Source organism: Canis aureus, chromosome 15 (assembly GCF_053574225.1).
Source record: "Canis aureus isolate CA01 chromosome 15, VMU_Caureus_v.1.0, whole genome shotgun sequence".
Classification (NCBI taxonomy): domain Eukaryota; kingdom Metazoa; phylum Chordata; class Mammalia; order Carnivora; family Canidae; genus Canis; species Canis aureus.
Window position 1 is genome coordinate 51,222,793 of NC_135625.1, and position 21,615 is coordinate 51,244,407.

Genomic DNA, 21,615 nt, shown 5'->3' on the forward strand with positions numbered 1-21,615 from the left:
ATTTTTCTAACATATGTTTTCATTTTTAGGAAAAGTTGTAGATATTTATTCCAAATTTGATGTAATTGTAAGTATTTTTAATTTTGTCACACCTGTCATCTAGAATGTATTTAAAACATAGCTTTTCTGGATGTGCGGATCAGATTCCATAGACTGCCCATACTCATTGTACTTAGCGTTCACTAGGCTTAGCAGTAAATAATATATTAGCATTATATAGTCATCTTTTCAGTTCATGTGTAGTTTATCCATCACTGCAGCATGTGTAAGTATCTTAAATTGCCCTATTTCTGTGTATGAAATGTTAATTCTGCCAACAGGCAAGTGCTTGGTGCACACATGATTTCGGGAATCCCTTGCTAGATAGATCCCATTGTTTGCTGATTGGGAAGCACTATTCTAAAGAAGAAAGCAAAAGTATTGAAACTTAAAGTCCTGTTTTTTTTATATATATATATATATATATTTTTTTTTTTTAAAGATTTGATTTATTAGAGCACATGAATGAGCAGAGAGTGGCAGAGGGAGAGGGAGAAGCAGACTCCCCACTGCGCAGGGAGCTCAATCCCAGGACCCTGGGATCATAACCTGAGCTGAAGGTAGATCCTTAACCACCTGAGTCACCCAGGTGCCCCAAAAGTCCTACATTTTAATCCCTGATGTAAATCTACTAGAGGTAGTGCTACATCTTTCCACTGGATGCTTGCTTTTCCTCATTCATTTTAAATGCACTTCCTTAGGGGCACCTAGGTGACTCAGTCGGTGGAACGTTTGCCTTCGGCTCAGGTCATGATCCCAGGGTCCTGGATCCAGGCCTGTATCAAGCTCCCTGCTCAGCAAGGAGTCTGCTTCTCTCTCTGCCTGGCAGTTTCCCCTGTTTGTGTTCTGTCAAGTAAAATCTTTTAAAAAAAATAAATGCACTTCCTTAGAGTTTTATGGTATTTCTAAGAAAGGGAACTGAAACTCTGATAGGCCCAACTGTGCTCATCATTTTTTGACCTAATGTTGGATCCCAGCGGTAAATATTTCTTTTCAGCCAGCTGTCTCAAACCCTTTTGTTTCATTTATTCTGCTTAACAATAACAGACATCAAAAAATAGACTAAGTGGAATCTGGTTGAGTAGGACCCTCTGAGGTTAAAGCCATGTGCATCTGGGGCCCGTCTGGCCTGCCCTTCCTCCATGATGTCTGATCCTGAGGAAACCCTGCTCCCTGGGCTCACAGGGAAAGCCCCTCGTTGCCGGCACCGTAGGGCGCTTCTTATCCTTTGCAAATGTTAGTCCACCTCTCCAAAGACTTGATTCGCTCAGGCTATAGAGCCTTGGGTGGGGTAGTGTATCAACCTTGATACATAGACACTATGTATCAAGGTTGCTCCACAACAAAGGTATACCTCATCTGTCGTAAGCTGTAGTTATTAATGATGAAATAACACCAGCGGCATGTTCTAACCTGTATCTAAACTGACATAAGATGAACATTAATGTTTTTAAAGATCAGGTCCCTTTAAACTTAACTGATTTTGGTTATTAATGTAAATGGAAATAAAAGGACATAATTCATTGTTACTTTATTACAGAACCTTGCTGCTGAAAAAACCTACAATAACCTAGATATCACAGTGACCCAGGCCCTCCAGCACCGTTCACAGTATTTCGAGGGTGTTGTGAAGTGCAGTAAGCTGGAAATCCTGGAGACCATCGTGGACAGAATAGTGCGGGCTGAGGTGAGGCAGCTGGCCACACTCCTCCCTTCCTCCCTCCCCCGCATCCCTGCCCCAGCCTCCACACCAGGTACTCACTGGCAGTGATGCTGTGGGACTGGGACTGGGAATCGCAGGAAAGCAGGTGAAGCAGTGGTGAGTCAGTCGGATATTGTGCCTTCCCTCTCCAGAACTAGCATGTCACTTGAACTGTAGGCCTGGAAATGGTCATTGAATTGAACTAATAAGTAAGAGACTTTCATGATTTAAAAATACATAAGTAGGAAAACAAATGTCCCAAGAGCTTTGAGTTTCATTAGGGTATTTATGAATTTAAAATTAAAAATGTGTGATTATATAGTTTTAACAAAGTGAATGATAAAATGTCTTATGATCTTTTTAAGTTAGTTTTCCCTGTCTCCTGATTTAAATAATAGTAGGTGGTCTAATAACCACCTCCTGACCCTCAGCACTAAGGTGCCCTCGTACCTTACTGCATGTAGGATTTGGGGATGTACTTTGGGTAACACAACTAACTCAGGATAACCATCCCCCCAAATCATTTCTTTCCTTTCCTATTAGACAGGGATAGGAATGTTTTCCTGTTTATCACGCTCTAGGACTTGGAGGATGCAATCATGTTCTTTCTGGAACAATCCCCTAGTAGGCAGGATCTATTCATAATGGCACGTCTGCTCTGGTACTTTTTACTTATAAACATGAGAATGCAGTCCAAGAAGAAAAGTCCCTAATAATTTCTTAGGCTCACAACGGGCGATCTTAACATGACATATGTAGGGGGTGGCATCAGAACACAGTCTCCATTGTGGGAGCCATCAAACAGAAACACAGCCATGTTGTTGTCATTGAGTGTTGAAGACTTCCACCTTACCCTGTACTCACCTGAGGGGAGCCCCCTACACCCCCTTACCACTGTCGTGGCTTTTGAAACCTATTTCACTAGCACCTCCATATGAACTCTTTCCTTTTTCTACTTGAATTTAATATCCAGCATTCTAGTTTTCCAAAGAGTTTTAATTGACTTAGGAATACATCTTAACTTTTTAGTAAGGTCCTTAGAATTATGTGCCTTTGGAAGATCATAGGTAATGATCCTAATTATTCATAAGGACAATAGACATCCGTATAATGGAATCCCTACATAACAATGTAGAAGAGTTTTTGGTTGATACAGAAAAAACATCAATGTATTAAGAGAAAAAGCCAATTACTACATATAATATAATTCTTTTGGGATCCCTGGGTGGCGCAGCGGTTTAGCGCCTGCCTTTGGCCCAGGGCGCGATCCTGGAGACCCGGGATCAAATCCCACATCGGGCTCCTGGTGCATGGAGCCTGCTTCTCCCTCTGCCTGTGTCTCTGCCTCTCTCTCTCTCTGTGTGACTATCATAAATAAATAAAAATTTAAAAAAAATTCTATTCATTTACATGCATCTATATAAGTAAAAGAGTCTATAAGAACCCACAGCACAGTAATAACAGTAGCCGTTTCTAGGTGGCAGAGTTCTGGCTCAGGGGGAGAACATGGAGAATGCAGTGCTCCTCAGGTCTCAGCTGTCTTGTTTGAGCATGTATTATTCTCAGGTAAAAGAAGTAATTGGCTTGTCCTTTCAGTTCATCTGGCAAGCAACAGAAACTTCTAAGGAAATGGGTCATTGAGAAAAATAAAGCTGTAATTCAACACTTTTCTCATTATGCCTCTTGACTTCTTTCCCCATTAAAATAAATTCTTCCACCTGATGACTCCTTGCTGGTGGACCAAGGCCAGTTTTAGCTTAAATACAGTTGTTGGGGAAAGGGTTTTCAGTATCAATGATGATTTGGTTTATTTATATGACATATCACACCAGCTTTTTGATACCCAAGAATATTTGCTAGTTTAGACTCAGCAACAAATGCCAAGAAAATATTTCTGGTCATCATTTCTGCCTGGTAGAATTAATTCTCCAGGTGAGTTGGCCGCCCCTTGACCTTCAAAAGAGTTATTTAATTAGCATTATTGAATGTTAACAGCAACAAAGTGTGTCACATATAGACTATAAAGCATTCTCTGACCTAGATATAAGCCGTTATTTTAATTTATGATTTATAAACTATATAATATAAATTAAAATAATAGTTAAATAATTGTGTTGTATCACAGGAATATTGAAGACCCTAAATTTTTGAGAGAAACTTAAAGTTTTTTTTTTTTAAAGATTTATTTATTTATTTATCATAGACAGAGAGAGAGAGAGAGAGAGGCAGAGACACAGGAGGAGGGAGAAGCAGGCTCCATGCTGGGAGCCTGACGTGGGACTCGATCCTGGGACTCCAGGATCGCGCCCTAGGCCAAAGGCAGGCGCTAAACCGCTGAGCCACCCAGGGATCCCCAGAAACTTAGTTTATTTAAGTAATCTCTACTTTCAACATGGGGCCCAAACTCAGGACCAAGATGAAGAATCGCATGCTCTTCTGAGCCAGCCAGGCGCCCCTAGGGAATCTTTTATAAATGATGTTGTCATGAGCAAGATAACAAAGTAATTTTTTTTTTAACTCAAAGCAAGCTAGGACATGAAACAGCATCCCCAACACAGTATCAGAGATAAATCTAAAAACAGAATTTCCTTCCGTTTCCATCTCCTTCCTGTGCCCCCCATGGTGTGTGTTGGGGGGCGGGGCGGGGCTGCCTACTTGCTAAAGCTCAGAAAAGAAGCTCCACGCCTGCTCCCTCCTTCTGTGTGCTAAGGATGCTTTTATTAGAGAAATACCTCACAATGTTGGCCATTCGTTTATAAAAGACCTCAGTAGAAAATAAGATGTGGGGCAACCCTGGTGGCTTAGCAGTTTAGCACCACCTTCAGCCCAGGGCGTGATCCTGGAGACCAGGGATCGAGTCCCACCTCGCTCCCTGTATGGAGCCTGCTCTTCTCTCTGCCTGCCTCTCTCCCCATCCATCCCTCCCTCCCTCCTCCTTCCTCCCCCTCCCTCTCCCCCTCCCTCTCCCCCTCCCCCTCCTTCTCTCTGTGTTTCTCATGAGTAAATAAATAAAATCTTTTAAAAAAAGATGTATAAAAAAAGGAAAAAGAATCACACGAAAACACTTTTTTTAAAAAAAATGAGATGTGAATACAGTCTGTTTCACTTTGTTATAGTTCCTTTATCGTCTGACCTATAGGAACATTTTAAAATATGAACCTCATGGAGAAAAGACTATAAAAAAAGGAAGAGCCATGACCTCTTCTGGATATCTTTCCCATGTAAATCCATATCTGATAGTTATTAGAAACTGAAATACTTTAAAAATTTTAAAGCTTATGTTTAAGAATATCATGGCTACTTAGTACTTCGTGTTTTGAGTTGTATCATTCATATATTCATATTCTGAAAGTTGAAAACAGGAGGACACAGCTGGCTAATTTTTCCTACAAGTAGTTAAAATCAGCATTGCATCTTGACTTTAGAGCCTAAGACTTTTCACGGTTCTGTACACTGGTAATGTCTCTTATTTGCAGGATGGTAATCCCCTGATATGGTATGTGAAAGACATTTTTGCTAATATCCATCTTAGAACCTTCTGTAAACTTTGACATATGACCTGTTCTCTTGTTTGCAGGTCCATCGGCTGGTGGTAGTGAATGAAGCAGACAGCATTGTGGGTATTATCTCCCTGTCAGACATTCTGCAAGCCCTGATACTCACGCCTGCAGGTAGGTGTGCCGACTGCCGGCCCTCCCCTTAGGGTGCCCGATGGGCAGGGGGACGGGCAGGCGACCACTAGCAGCTGCTCCCCACTGCCCACATAAGATCTTGGCTTCATGTGCATTCCTCTGTAAACTGTGTTCATTTGCCGTATGGTTGTCCTTCGTAGCTCCACTGCTCTAGTTGGGTGAGAGAGACAAGTTTATAGAATGTACCCTTGGGAGCCTCCGGATTCTGTGCCAGAGTCACCTTTTCCATGAAAAAGCTAAGACATCTCTAGTTTTGATTTTTAGGATTACTACCTGGAAAACCTAGGAGGGAAATTCATCAGATGCTAACTATTGAAACCATCATCTACCCTTTAAAAAAAAAAAAAAAAAAAAACTAGTGTTTTGAGTATATACAACAAAAGACCTAAACCCAAACTTTTTTCCATTAATACTGTATTGGAAATTACATTAACTACAAAACAGCATTGGTGGCTACTCTCATCATCTGCCAAACCAACCCTGGAGCACGCACTCAGGCCACAGTGGACAGGGGAGGAGGGGGCTCCAGGAACGAGGGGCTGGCATCTCCTGTGTGCCGTGTTTAACAGTGACAGGTGGGCTGAAAGGTCCTAAAACCACCAGCCCTCTCTTTCTCCTCCCTGCTGCTCCCCTTTCCACCCCCATTAAGTACAAGCAGTCCAGCCTTGGGCCACACTGACCTGGGCCAAGATGTGCCAAGACCGCAGACCAAGTCACTTCTAAGAGTCCGGAGTATACATCAAACACTAAAGTGTGCATGTACCAGAGAATTCTTCTTGAGTTTGGAAATCAAACTGGCCAAGACTAGGTTTCAGTCTATGCTCATCTTGAATCCCTGCCACCAGCAAGAAACATCACAGCTGCCACATGAGAGCACCAAGGACGTAAGTCCAGTAGCCCAGCAGCACCTGGAGGTTGTCCATGGAATTGGAAACTCTGGAGATGGGGCCGTGTACAGTCCTTTTCAATCTCAGGTGGTAGGGAAACCGAAACTCAAAATAATCTTCATAATCATGAAATAGGGATAAAATGACTAAATGAATGTGAGGCTGTTGACAGCCTTATCTGTAATAACCTAAAACTGGAAATAACCCAAACACCTCACAGAAGCAGCAGATAGCCTTACAGTTGTTCTGTGGGTGCCCCACAGCATTGACCGTGAGCCTCCATTGCTCTGTTCGACCTCACACACATGATAGCGAGCAGAGGAGCAAGACCAGTCCAGGGAGTGTGATGACGCTCACAACTTACACAGCTCCTTCCTGCACAGGGGGAAAGGCCTCCTCAAGAGCAGACTCCTTGCAGGCACACATAACCTGGCACCTTCAGGAAAACACCCCTTTCCTGGGCAGCAGGCCACGGCCGAGGCACATGTTGGCCCAGCAGCATCAGGGTGAATGTCGGCCCTCCTTTGTCTTGGGGCCAAGATTCCTTTTTTGCAAACTCGAGAGTAAACAAGTCAAGGTCTTTATCCTCTTTATGCCTACTGCCCCAGACCATAAGAATGAGAATGTTGGCTGGGACCCTTGGCTGGCTCAATCAGTGGAGCATCTGACTCTTGATCTCAACTTTGTGAGTTCAAGCCCCACACTGGTATAGAGATTACTTTAAAATAATTTTTTTTAAGTTTTTTCATTAGGGCACTGTGGTGGCTGGCTTAGTCCATGGGCATCTGCCTTTGGCTCAAGTCATGATTGCAGGGTTGTGGGATCGAGTCCTGCATTGGGCTCCCTGCTTTGCAGGAGTCTGCTTCTCCCTCTGCCCTTTTCCTCTGCTCATGACCTCCCTTCCTCTCTCAGATAATTAAATTTTTAAAAGTTTTTTTAATTTAAAAAAAAATGAGAATGTTGGGCTGGATGCATTTACATTTCCATCCACATTTGATATTTTAAAAATTCCAAGTCCCTAATACTCCTCTGTGGGGAGGAACCCTGTTCCACAGCCGGAATTTGAAATGTGCGTTACCATAGAAATAATGTTCTAAAGATAGTTGAATTAGAATTCTCTACAACATAGTGTGTAGAACACTATTTGGGAATATGCTCTGTGTTCCTAATAACTGCGTTATGAGTGAACATTTGGAGCAGAACTCTCCCGGAACTCAGATCAGCTCCTTCAGACGTTCACACACATGAGAGACGGTGCTGGGTAAGCATCAGGCGAGGAGTCCAGCCCGGTTCACCTGACTCCCTCATGCCCTCAGAGCTACCTGAGTGTGGGCAAGCTACTCACCTCGTGTAGCCCCTGCCCATGCAGCTATGGAGAAAGCAGGCTGCCACAGGCCCTGCATCCCTCCTGAGGTGCTCTGAGTTGAAACCAAAACCAGGCATGGATCCGTTTGTGCACGACAAGGCACCGCACCCTTGGGGAGCTGCACTGCTGGGTGGGTGTTTACAGACTAATTGGTAAGAAGCACTTTTAGAAAGTGTCCATCTTTACACGAATAAAAGATACCACCAGAGGTTATTCTTTTCCACAGCTGATGGCCACGGTCTTCCGTTAAGGATACTGAGTTGCTGTAATAAGAGTTTCTTTAGAAGTAGCTGCTGGAAGAACTTAGGCTGTCCAAACGAACCTAAGTATATGCACACACGTCACTAATGAGTACATAGTCTGATGGCAGGAGCTACTGCTTTTTTAGCTCCTTATTTTTATAGACCACTAATCTCTTTCAAAAATTTTCTTGTGCCTGAAGATAAAATAGAAGCTGCTGTGAGAAAAGTGGTAGCATTCCTACCAACCCGTTTGGAAATACGCCAGCCAGATATGAGTAGTTGTGAATGTGCAAATATCCATAAATATGTTTAATGCTTTTTAAAACATTTTTATGAGTATGTACAGGTGCACCTCAGAGATACTGTGGGTTTGGTTCCATTTGCATGAAAGCGAATATTGCAATAAAGTGGGCCCAAGGAATTTTAAAACTAGAACCTACACGCCTTCATCGAAAGACACTTTATTGCTGAAACCCGCTGACCGCCATCTGAGCTTTCAGCGAGTCCTGATCTTTCTGCTGGTGGAGGGTCTTGGCGCCGCCGGGGGCTGACCCATCAGGGTGGTGGGCGCTGGAGGCCGGGCGGCTGTGTCTCGTTTTATTCCTTAAAACAAGCCAACCGTGCAGTTTGCCGCATCGATGGCTCTCCCGGCACGGACGGTTTCCCTGCAGCCGGCGGTGCTGCTCGGTGGTACTGCACCCCCCGGAGAGCCGCCTTCAGAACAGTCCGTCCTCGGGCCCGGGGGCTGCACCAGCTAAGCTGCTGTCCTGCTCCCAATCCTTGGTTGTCGTTTCAACCGTCTTCACGGTGTGTCCACCAGGAAGAGGCCAACTCGGGAAACCACTTTCTTGGCTCGTCCCTGAGAAGCACCTGCTCGTCCGTTCACGTTTGGTGCTGAGCTCACAGCCATTCAGTCCCTCGGCTCCACTCCTCGTCCGGTTCTCTCGCTGTTTCTTCGTTGCTCTATTTCGAGAACACAGGCACAGTAGACTTAGCATCATCCTTAAGGACCCTGAGATTTTCAGAATGGTCACCGAGCACCAGCTTCAGCCTCGTCACCAGCTGCACTAGCCCCTCACGGGAGGGTCAGCCTGGCCTTGGAAGCCTCGGAGCCGGCACTGACCTCTCCTCTCCAGCTGTGAAAGTCCTAGCTGGCAGCTTCTTCCAGTAGAACCTGTTTCATCTACACTGAAAATGTGTTCAGTGCAGCACCCTCATTGGTTATCTTAGCTAGGTCTTCTGGAAAACCTGCTGCTTCACATTGCACTTCCGTGTCGTGGAGGTGGCTGCTTTCCTTACACCTCCCTAACCAGCCTCCCAGCCTCAGACTTTCCTTCTGCAGCTTCCTCCCCTCTCAGCCGTCCTAGAACTGAAGGGAGTCAGGGCCTTGCTCTGGATTAGGCTTTGGCCTAAGGAGACGTGTGTGATCTCCTGCTGTGATCTCCTGTCGGAACCACTGCCACTTTCTCCACACCAGCAGTAAGGCTGTTGCTCTTTCCTATTATTCATGAGTTCACTGGAGTAGCACTTTTTTTTAAAGTTGATTTAAGTAATCTTCTACACCCAGTGTGGGGTTCAAACTAATGACCCCAGGACCAAAGGTCGCTCTTCCTACTGAGCCAGCAGATGCCCCTGCAGTAGCACTTCTAATTTCCTTCAAGAATGTTTCCTTTCCAAAAAAAAAAAAAAAAATGTTTCCTTTCATACAACTTGGCTCACTGTTTGGTAAAAGAGGCCTGGCTTTCCACATGGCTCACACCAAACTTAATCACTTCTAGCTTTTGATATAAACTAAAAGATGTGCAACTGACTGTTCTTTTCACTTGAACATTTAGGGGCCACTATAGGGTTGTTAACTGAGGGAGGCCCAGGGAAAGGGAGAGATGGATAGCAGCTAGTCAGTGGAGCACTCAGAACACACACATTTATTAAGCTGCTCTCTTATATGTGTGTGGTACGTGGTGACAACAAACAACCACAATAGTAACATCAAAGATCACTCACTGAGAGGCAGCCTGGGTGGTTCAGTTGGTCAAGCTCAGGTCTTGATCTCATGGATGGTGGGATCAGGTCCGGCGTCAGGTTCCATGCTCAGCAAGGATTCTACTTGAAAGCTTCCCTCTGCCCCTCTCCTCTCTTCCCCTTGCCTCTTTCTCTCTCTCAAGATTCAAAAAAAAAAAGTCACTGATAACAGGTATAATAATGAAAAACAGGTATAATAATGAAACAGCTTGAAACACTGTGAGAATTCCCAGAATGTGACAGAGGCACAGAACAAATGCTTCAGAAGTTGAGCTGCTGTGACTGCAGGTGGGGGTGAGGAGCTTGGAGCCACCTGCTCGTTTCCCATCCCCACCTCCAACATCTAGAACATTCTCTCTCCTAAGGCACTGCAGAACCCAGGGAAGACCACCAAGGAGGAGGCGGAGCACCACTCCTGCTGGGTGTAGGACAGGCCCAGCTGCAACATATTTTTACGTTGCTTTGACACTTTCATTTCTCCATCTACCAACAGGTGCCAAACAGAAGGAGGCAGAAACAGAATGACCACTGTGAGTGGAGCAGCCCTTGGAGGAGAACTTGAACAGATTCGGGGTCACGCTTTGCCTCATGAACACGGACCGTGACAGAGACAGTAAAATGGCTAAGAATGTATATCAGGGTTTAGTGATGGGTATTTTTTCCAGTGATATTGAAACTGAGCATAAGAAACAGAGTTTATGTGTTTGAAGATTCAGGCTTGCGTTAAAGACTGTTTTCAGACGTTTGTCTGAACGATTTCAAATGCTGTATGTTATTAAAGTGCACTGTGTCCTGAAATTCTTATTACTTTTCATTTCAAAGAATTCACTGGTCTGTAACAGGTAATATGACATAAGGCGAGTGCATGGCCTATTCAGACCTAGTGCCTTATGTCAGAACACGCGATATGTCACCATTGCGGCCCGTGGCAGCTGGAGCCACACGGTGCTGGGGCGTGAGCGTCTTTGGACCTTTACCAAATCAGTTTGTTTCCATTAGATTTGTCGAACAGTTGTGATTTGGATATAAATAATTACTTTATAAAACTTTAACGACAGTTTTATGTTTAAGTGTCTGTTCTGAACTATAATATAAACAAAACTGCTTTACAACAGCTTTATTTATTTCTACTTTCATGCAGTTTTTTACACATTGTGGTGGGTAAGCTTCACCACACCCATCAAAAAACCATTGGTTGTTATTTTTAAATGGCAAATTTCTCATTTAAGTTTGGATCTGGAAAGGACAGGACTTCTCAAATAGCCACTGTTAGGTTTTAAAGGGTGAAGTTTCTGAAAAGCACGTGTGGAGAGCTGTTCTGTGAGACTGAAACCAGGCAGCGGGTGTGAGGAAACAAAAGTGCCGGGAAGATGTCTATTTTTTTCTTGTGTATTGAAATGTAAAATCATAATGTTTGTATGATTGCTGATGCGATTGTTTTTGTAAATTTTATTGTGGCATATACAGTATTGTCATATGATTGAAAAGAAACACAACGTTTCCTAATGTAAGTGCTCTGAAAATGTCGACACTGTATATATATGAGTATAGTTTGATTTTTTTTTTGTTTGGGGTTTTTTTTTTTTGGCAGATTGAAAAATTAAAATAAATCTTACTATCGACCATTTTGTTAAAGTTCTTTAAAACACCATGTATTTCGGGGATCCCTGGGTGGCGCAGCGGTTTGGCGCCTGCCTTTGGCCCAAGGCGCGATCCTGGAGACCCGGGATCGAATCCCACGTCGGGCTCCCGGTGTATGGAGCCTGCTTCTCCCTCTGCCTGTGTCTCTGCCTCTCTCTCTCTCTCTTTCTCTCTCTGTGTGACTATCATAAATAAATAAAAATTTAAAAAAAATAAAATAAAATAAAACACCATGTATTTCAACACACATTAATTAAAAACCTATATGCTGTTTCCCACTTAGATGTTTCTCCCCAAATGAAGAATATGAATTCTCATTTTCCTGTTTCCATCATCAGAAAAGAACCCTTAATGACTTGATTCATAAACTTTATCACTCTCCATTATTAAATAGAACGTATTTAATTAAAAATTGATGTGCACATTTTCTTGTGCCCAGCCATCAACTTCTTTTATTTCCTACTAGGACAAATAGAGAGCATATGAGTCTGTTTTCCCAGAGAAACAACTATGGTTGTGACTTAGGTAATAGTTGAGAGAAAAGGAAAAAAGGCACAAAGCTACCAAACACAGTGTTGCAACTCAAAACATCTGTTTGCCATCCAGCCCGGGTCTGTGTAGCACACACGCGTGGGGACTACACCATGAGCAGGTGTATTCTGTATGTATGTGTTCAGAAAACAACTTGGGGCCATTTACAAAGCAATGTGTTAACCCTTTCTCCTCCCCACACACCTGCAAGCCTTCGGTGCATCAGCTTGAGTGGAATGGCCACTTCTCAGACAAAGGGCTGCTCTCTGGGAGGCTTTTCCAGCCAGCGATAAAAAACTGGGTTCTAGTGAGTGTCCTCTCGGTGAAAACTGGCACTTCAGCCAGATGCAGAAAGGATTCTACAGGAAAAGCTTCAGCTTGGGAGAAAGCACCTCACTGGCTGAGCATGCAGCTCCCTTCTCTCCCAGGGCTCACAAGCAGGCGACCCTGGCCCAAGGGGCTCCCTGTGGCACCAGCTCTGCCCGCCCCACTGGGGCCTTCACACTGTGGGGGAGCTCACCGCGCCCCAAGGCTCCTGAACCAACGAGTGACAAAAGCAAGAGCAGATCGTTCCACACATGGAGGGCATCCGTTGTTTTACGTCCCAAATCTCTAAGAAAATTTAACAGGCTTGTTGACCCGATAACCTTTTTTGATTCTCCTACAGAAATCCTTCCAGAGAGGGAAGCCCATACTGCAAGTCAGAGCAGTGTTTCCGACGCCTGCATGTGCAGACACACTCCTCTTAAATCACTGGTTCACCAGGAGAGATTTGGGACCCTAGGGGACATCTGGCAAAGTGGAGACCTTTTTGGTTGTCACCACTAGAGGTGAGGAGATGGGTGTGCACTGGCCTCTGGTGGGTGGAGGCTACAGAGGATGCCCTCCCCCGCCCCATGACATACAGTATCCAGCTCAATATGTAAGTAGTGAGGTTAGACACTTTGCCCTAAACAATTAGAATCTTCTGGGTATTTTGGTTACATTTGCTACTTCCTTACTGGATCCATCTGTGTTTGGGGAAAAAACATTCAGCAGGCAGCCTTTCTGGGAAGGGAGACAAAATAATCCACAGGTAGGTTCCACAGAATTTATTTCCAAAGCTCTTTGACCAAAAAGAGAATTTTGCTTTGCATAATAGCACTCTCGGGAGAAAATTGCAACCCATGGGGAAATACTTGAAAAGTAAGTTTCACTGTCATTTTCATAAGGAAATCTAGAACAGGTTCCACATGTTTTTCACATAAAATTCCTGATAAAACTGGCATAGTTGTAAGTCTATGTAAGGAGCATACTTAAGACACATTCATAGGAAACCCCTAAAATCCCCTCACATTGTGGATATAGCCCAATCTTACTTCTTGGACTTAACACACTGCACAGAATGTACCTTAGATGCCGACCAGAGCGAGGACATGGTACGATTATCACTTGGCTCTCAAAGATCCTGAAGATCCTTCCTACAGGGAGGTCGGAGAAAAGCCAGGTACCTACTTCCTTCTAGACACTTGCGTGCTGGCAACGCTGCGGACCTCCACCTCCAAGGGACTCGAAGATGCGAACCGGAAGGCTCACAGAAACACTGCTCTGACCAAGAATGGGCTTCCCTCTCCCGAAATCCCACATCACAATCACCTGCTCTCTTTTGAGACCAGAGCCTAAAGGGGCACCTGCTTCCAGTAGCTAGAGATGCAGGATTGGTCCCACGCATCACAGGAGCTCCTGGCCCCTCCCAGTGCTCCAGGCCAATGGGAGAGTCCCCACCACGACAGTCCCAGCACGCAGGAAACCCCGCCACAGGTCACTGGTGCCCATTTGCCACAGGCCGAGAGCCACCTCCCGTATGCCAGCCACCCTTCCTCCCACCCCAGGGACAAGTGCTCTGACCTCCTCCAGGCACAGAAGCTCTCCCTCCTAGCCCAGCGCACACGCCTGTGCCCGAAGGCCCAGGTTCCTCCCTTCCTTCATACCTCCTCCAAACTGTGTATTTGAGGCTCAGGAGACTGAAGAAATGGCCCAAAGCCAAGCCTTGGGCTGCTTGTGGCCACAGGCTCAGCTCTAAAGACTCAGTGGGACCTCCAACTGCCACCAGGCGGCCTGACGACCTCCAGGTCGGCATGGATCTGAGGATGGAGAGCTCCCCCTGCCCGTGGCACAGGCGCACCCGAGGCCCTCTCCAGTGTGGCAGCCCCCTGAATATGCTCCCTGGCCAACGAGGCCACCCGGGCTGTGCTGTCACCTCCCTTCCGGCCGCAAGGCCTCCGCAAGGCCTGGGGGGGGGGGATGGGGAGAGGGCCGCCCTCAGGAACCGGAACCTCTCTTCCTCTCATCTCCCTGCTCCGAAACCAGCAGGGGCCCCTCAGTGGGGACCAGGCCCCCGCCGCCTTCTCCACCCGCACGCCCCCCCGCCAGGCCTTGCCCGCGTGCCCACCGGCCTGACTGGTCCCCACCTCCCTTCCCACCTGCAGATGTCCAGCTGCTCTCTCCAGGCCCGAGTCACACGCCGCGGCACCACGGAGGCCCCCAGGACTCCCAGGACTCTCCACGGCCCACGGACGACGGCCTCCCGACGGCCCGTTCCACCCTGCTCCTTCCTGGACAGCGGACGGTGGCGCCCAGGGTCAGATGCGATTCTCAGCACCGCCGTGCACACCAGGAAACTGCTGGAAAATCCCCTTCCTGGCCTGGCCCTTCCCTGGGCACTGTTAAAGAGATGGACAAATGCGTGCGTGCGCGCGTCCTGTTACCTGTAAGGCTTCTCCCTGAGCGCCGGAGGGCCCCAAGTGTTAGTGGCCGGCGTTGTCCTCACTGTGTCCCTCAACTGGCTCCTACTCATCCGCACACTCTTACTCGGGCTCATCTCTGGGCCTGAGGGGTGCGTCGTGAACGTCTGTCCAATGTTTGATGATGAGTGGTTGGACAAGGCCAGGACATCAACGAAGATCGAAGATCGTGAGGCTGGTGACGTGCCCAATCACCCGAACCTGTTCCCCTAAGTGGCCAGGGGACCTGCTAAAGGTGAAGAGACGCCACAGAACATGGAGCGTCCTCCAGAAATTCAGGGGCGGCCGTCTCCACCTTAAGCCTTCATATTTGAGTTCTGACACAGGGATTCCAGAAGACAAGACAATGCTGAAGGCAGGCTCCGGAGGGCGAGCGCCCTGCTCCTGTTCTAACGAGGGGCCGTGCACACCCATGGTCGCAAGGTCTCGGGGTGGGGGGGGGTGCGGCGGGGCTGCCCCAGGTGGTTGGGGTGCCAGGGGCTGCCAGGCAGAGCATGAACAGCACGAGGGACAAGCTCCCTCCCCTGGGGAGGAGAATGGAGAAAAAGCAACACCGGCTCCAGGGAGCTGGGAGTGGATAAGAGCAGAGAGACATGCACCAAGACAGCCCCTCCAAGGCGCAGAGGATCAGATGAGCTCATCCCTGAACTTCTTAAAATCCAGAAGCAGCCATTCCATGATATTTTGAGAATTCCCATGTACTGTCTGTTTTGTGTCTTGTCTCCTTTATAACAGCTGAAACAATTTCCAGAAACTTCCAAAAAAAAAAAAAAAAAAAACAGTGCCATTTGAGGAACAGCCTTTGGGATAACTCCCAATCAGAAGTGGCAGGAGGGGGAATCCCTGGGTGGCTCAGAGGTTTAGCGCCTGCCTTTGGCCTAGGGCGCGATCCTGGAGTCCCAGGATCGAGTACCGCATCAGGCTCCCGGCGTGGAGCCTGCTTTTCCCTCCTCCTGTGTCTCTGCCTCTCTCTCTCTCTATGTCTATCATAAGTAAATAAATAAATATTTATTAAAAAAAAAAAAAAAAAGAAGTGGCAGGAGGAAGGAGGGGGCAGGTGGGTGATCCCTGGTCGGGAGATTGCCAGGAAACCAGCCTGGAATGGCAAAATCCCTGCTACTTCTCAGGACCCCATCAAAGAGAAGACTTGTCTCATGTGGATCAATTAGAATTCAATATTAATTTATTTAACAACTACTTTGCTGTGCACCAAGAACCTACCATGGGCCTGCTGGGCACTATCCACGGGGTCTGGGCCACGTCTGCCAACATGACAGACCTCTCCCCTCAGGAGCTTACACTCTAGTGTGCAAGCAGAAAAAAGTAGAGCAACATCACAGAATCTTAAGTTCCAGCTATTTCCTCTTCCCGGGACGGCCCCCTGGCCCCCACCCCAGACTTCAGCTCCGCCACCTCCCTCACCACCTTCAAATCTCACTGAGATCTCACTTTCTGGATGAGGCCTATCTTGCCCACATTCTATTAATAATTACTAGCGCTACAAATAACAACAATGCACAGGAAAAGAAGGGGGGAGGAGAAGCTATAAACTATTGAGTGCTTTTCCTGCCAGGCACTCTCCGGGGCCGGCACACGTGGTCTCGGATCCTCACACAGCATCTGAGGTAGTCGGTGTCGGCACAGAAGTGGAAACCTGGGGACGCCTGGGTGGCTCAGTGGTTGAGCATCTGCCTTTGGCTCAGGTTGTGATCCCAGGTTCCTGGGATCATCCCTCCGGGGAGTCTGCTTCTCCCTCTGCCTATGTCTCTGCCTATCTCTGTGTTTCTCTCATGAATAGATAAAATATTTTAGGGGAAAAAAAAAGTGGTAACCTGGCCAAGCTGGTACCACTTGGAATTTGAGGACTTTGGGACTTGATAACAGGCCTCCTTCCAAAGCCTGTGCTCTTAACCCCAGTTCTAAACAGCTACTGTGGGTTGAGTTGTGTTCCCAAAAAAGATTTGCTGAAGTCTTCACCCCCAGTGCCTGGGAACGTGCCCTTAACTGGAAACAGGGTCGCTGCAGATGTAATCAAGCTCAGTGAGGTCACACTGGAGTAGGGAGGGCCCTTCTCCAACAACTGTGTCCCTATAAGGAGAGGACACACCAGGAGAAGGCCCTGTGACTACAAGAGCAGACTGGTTGGTGTGACAAAGCTAGGTACCGAGGAGGTGCTTGAAATGTTCCATAATAAAAAGAGGTTTTAAAAACTTTACAAAACATTTTTTACAGAAGTAAGCCATTTGCTTTCTTTTTAAAAATAACTTTATCTTAACGTAGACACAAAATCAAAGTTCACAAAAGGAAGGGCGCCTGGGTGGCTCAGTTGGTTAAGCATCATGACTTTCGGCTCAGGTCATGATCTCAAGGTCCTGGAATCGAGTTCCACATCAGACTCCCCGCTCAGCAGACAGTCTGCTTCTCTCTCTGCCCCTCCCCCGGCTTGTGTGTGCTCTCTCAAATAAATAAATAAATAAATGAAAAATGAAATATACAAAAGGAAAGATACAACAGAAAATAAAAAGCAGACATGAGGTTTCTCAAATGGCGACAGAGGTTCATCTTCTGGTACCCTGAAACCATTTGCTAGAAATAGGGCGCGCTACTATTATTAGCACATTGAAAGGAAAATTGTCTTCAAAAGTAACCATATAATAGACTGCAAACATCTTAACACACTTAGTGATGAATAATTAAGATTTGTTCATTATACTTGTGCACCTGATGGTTCTATTTATCATACTATAAATTAGTTGACCCAAATGCTATTTTTTGAAATAAGCTTTTTTAAGAACGGTAAACAGTTTTTAAAAGAGAACAGCGTGTACTTTCTTCTATTATTTGCAAATTGCCTGGAGGAAGAGTGGTCCCCACCTCGGTTGGTGAAGCTGATAGTGTGAGCCAGTGGGGAGCACAGCCTGCAGCGCAGGGAAGTGACAGGGCGGCCTCCCCATAGAAGTGTCCTCCATCCTCCGCATCTTTGAACCCTCCTGTAGACTCGGTTTTCAGGGGACAGTCACTGAGTCAAGGAACACTGACCTGGGGGGCAGCCCTGCTCCCCCTAACCTCTCGCTCAGGTCTCTGTGAGGCACCAACCCCCCGCAGGAGCCCCTCACCATCCATTCCTCCAGCTGCCCGGCCTCCTCATCCTGACTCCACTGTCCATGCCAGACACTACCAACCCCCACCCTTGTCCTCCAGGAAAGCACCCCTCCCCCCGGCCAACCCCCACCCTGGGCACCTCTCCATCCTGCATGGCCCTGACTGATCCCTACCCTGACAACCCCCCAGGGCCTTGCCACCCCTCCCTATAGGGCCCTGGCGGGCCCCCAGCTGTCACTTCTTCATGTGTTTAGTCTTCCATCATCTACCATTAATTCATCCTCAAATTCTTTGCAAGAAACGCTAGTCTCCTCACCCTGAGTTCAAAATCATGAGGTAACCCATCTGTCCCATTTTCTTTTTTTTTTTTTTAAGATTTGTTTATTTATGATAGACATAGAGAGAGAGAGAGAGGCAGAGACACAGGAGGAGGGAGAAGCAGGCTCCATGCAGGGAGCCCGACGTGGGACTCCATCCCGGGACTCCAGGATCACGCCCTGAGCCAAAGGCAAGCGCCAAACCGCTGAGCCACCCAGGGATCCCCTGTTCCCATTTTCTTAAAGGTATCACTCACGAGCCTTGCTGTCCTCCTGCGTCCATCAGCACTAATGACTTCTAGACCTGCTGCCCGGCCACATGCTTGTCGATTTCATTCTTTCAAAAACCAGCATTTTACTTTGTTAATATTTGTTTTCTGTACCTTTCACTTCAGCTCTTTATTTTTCCTTCTTTCTGCTTTCCTTCAGTTTATTACTTTCTTCTCCTAACTTCTTAAATGGGTCATTAAGCTCAGCAATGTTCAGCCTTTTTGTTGTTGTTGTTCTAATGTAAGCATTTAAGGTTAACTTTTTCCCTTTTATGGCATCCCATATACTTCCATTTGTAGCATTTTTACTGTCAGCTTAAACAGTTTCTAAATTATGATTTCTTGTTGACCCATGAATTATGCAGAAGTATATCTCCTACCTTCCAAATGCATAGGGTTCTCTATGTTCTGTTATTGATTTCTAACTTGATTGCATTGTGGTCAGAGAATGTGGTCAATAGGAGTTCTTGGAAATGTGTTGATGCTTGCTTTATGACCCTCTACATGCTCAATATCCATAAATGGCTTATCCCCATCTGAAAGAATGTGTATCCCTTTTCATTTGTTGAGACCATCCATCCTTACTAATTGTTAAAGATGATTTCACCTGGGTCACCTGGGTGGCTCAGTGGTTGAGCATCTGCCTTTGGCTCAGGTAATGATCCTGGGGTCCGGGGATCAAGTCCCCCATTGGGCTCCCTGCAGGAAGCCTGCTTCTCCCTCTGCCTGTCTCTCTATGTCTCTCATGGATAAATAAATAAAATATTTAAAAATAAAAATAAGGGCAGCCGGGTGACTCAGCGGTTTAGTGCCTGCCTTCGGCCCAGGGTGTGATCCCAGAGAGTCCCATGTCGGGCTCCCTGCATGGAGCCTGCTTCTCCCTCTGCCTGTGTCTCTCTCTTTCTCTCTGTGTTTCTTTCATGAATAAATAAATAAAATCTTTAAAAAAGTAAATAAAAATAAATAAATAAAATAAAAATAAAAATGATTTCACCAATCCACTACTAAAAGGTATTAAGATATCTTATATGATTTCAATTTCTCTTTGCAATTCTGTCAAGTTTTGCCCAACATATTTTTGCATAAACAAATGTTACTGGTCATGTAAAAGTTTAGAACTGTAATATGTTCCCGGTGCACAAAACCTTTCATCATCATTTAGAGATTCTCTGTCCACAGAGAATCCACTTAAAAACCTATTTTGGAAAAAAATTAAAAAAAAAATTTTTTTAAAGATTTTATATATTTATTCATGACAGACACACAGAGAGGATCATGCCCTGGGCTAAACGCAGACGCTAAACCACTGAGCTACCCAGGGATCCTCCGGAAAAAAATTAAAAATTTAAAAAATAAAACTATTTTGGGTCGGGCGATTTGAACGAGATGAAGATGGGACCGAAGCCGGGCACAGGCAGTGGACACGGTCCTGCTGAGAGCCGAAGTCCATCACCAGTGATAACCTAAGTCAACATGACATGCTGGCCTGCATCAATGAGTCTCTGCAGCTAAATCTGACAAAAATCGAACAGTTGTGCTCAGGGGCTGCCTATTGTCGTTTATGAATATGCTTTTCCCTGGCTCCATTGCCTTGAAGAAAGTGAAAATTCCAGGCTAAACTAGAGCATGAACACATCCAGAACTTCACAATACTACAACCAGGATTTAAGAGAATGGGTGTTGACAAAATAATTCCTGTGGACAAATTAGTAAAGGGAAAGTTTCAGGACAATTTTGAATTTGTTCAATGGTTCAAGAAGTTTTTTTGATGCAAGCTATAATGGAAAAGACTATGACACTGTAGCTGCCAGACAAAGTCAAGAAACTGCAGTGGGCAGCCCGGGTGGCTCAGCAGTTTAGTGCCACCTTCAGCCCAGGGCCTGATCCTGGAGACCTGGGATCAAGTCCCGTGTCGGGCTCCCAGCATGGAGCCTGCTTCTCCCTCTGCCTGTGTCTCTGCCTCTCTCTCTCTCTCTCTCTCTCTGCCTCTCATGAATAAATAAATAAAATATTTAAAAAATAAAATAAAATAAAAATAAAAAGAAACCGCAGTGGCTCCCTCCCTTGTTGCTCCAGCTCTGAACAAACCAAAGAAACCTCTTGGCTCCTGCAGTGCAGCTCCACAGAGGCCCACTGCAACCCCTAAGACTAGCCTGGGTATGGTGCAAAAGAATCCTGGTGTGGGCAACGAGGATGACAAAGCAGCTGAATTGATGAAGCAGGTCAATGTATTGAAACTTTGCCGTTGAAGACTTGGAGAAAGAGAGAGAGGTCTACTTTGGAAAGCTAAGAAACATTGAATTGATTTGCCAGGAGAATGCAGGGGAAAACAATCCTGTATTGCAGAGGATCATGGACATTCTCTATGCCACAGATAAAGGCTTTGTGATACCTGATGAAGGGGGCCCCAGGAGGAACAAGAAAAGTATTAACAGCCTGGACCAGCAGAGCAACATCTGAATTCTTCACTCCAAATCATGTGCTTAACTGTAAAATACCCCCTTTTTTTTTTTTTTAATTTTTTTTTTTATTTATTTATGATAGTCACAGAGAGATTGAGAGAGAGGCAGAGACACAGGCAGAGGGAGAAGCAGGCTCCACGCACCGGGAGCCCGACGTGGGATTCGATCCCGGGTCTCCGGGATCGCGCCCTGGGCCAAAGGCAGGCGCCAAACCGCTGCGCCACCCAGGGATCCCTAAAATACCCCCTTTTATTATTCTTAGAGGACTCACGGGCTTCTTTTCATGAGCAAACAGTACCTCTTCTAAAAGTGCACTTTGCAGGAGTTCCACCCCTTTTCCAATGAGTTTGAGTTAGGAGCTTTTTCCCTGGAGCAGAGTAGTATTAACATCTAGCTGGGTCACCTGGGGAACAGAGAGGCTGACCATGGGGCTCACCATGTGGACGCTGGTAACACTGCTGGAGAAGGTGCTTTTATGTCATACACTGAGGTGGAGTCCTCAGTAGAGAAATGTAAAGACTGATTTGAATTTTAAGCTAATGTGAAATCTTGGCAGAGAA

General features: G+C 46.1%; 1 protein-coding gene, 1 long non-coding RNA gene and 1 pseudogene across 2 annotated transcripts in view; 2 read left to right on the plus strand and 1 right to left on the minus strand.

The window, feature by feature from the left end:
* The window catches only part of PRKAG2 (protein kinase AMP-activated non-catalytic subunit gamma 2), a 265,607-nt gene extending 254,035 nt beyond the window's left edge, over positions 1-11,572 (plus strand). The window contains 4 exon segments of the mRNA XM_077849614.1: positions 30-67; positions 1,580-1,726; positions 5,319-5,412; positions 10,444-11,572. Of these exon segments, the coding sequence (XP_077705740.1) occupies positions 30-67; positions 1,580-1,726; positions 5,319-5,412; positions 10,444-10,475 (311 nt within the window). The 3' untranslated portion in view covers positions 10,476-11,572.
* Positions 8,287-14,791, minus strand: LOC144284718 (uncharacterized). Its single transcript, XR_013353179.1, has 3 exons — positions 14,585-14,791; positions 9,933-10,087; positions 8,287-8,891 (listed from the first exon to the last, which is right to left on the minus strand). It is a non-coding gene; the product is annotated as an uncharacterized LOC144284718 (long non-coding RNA).
* A 44-nt stretch (positions 14,792-14,835) lies between these two features.
* On the plus strand, positions 14,836-21,060 carry LOC144284167 (microtubule-associated protein RP/EB family member 1-like; annotated as a pseudogene).
* The last annotated feature ends 555 nt before the right edge of the window (positions 21,061-21,615 follow it).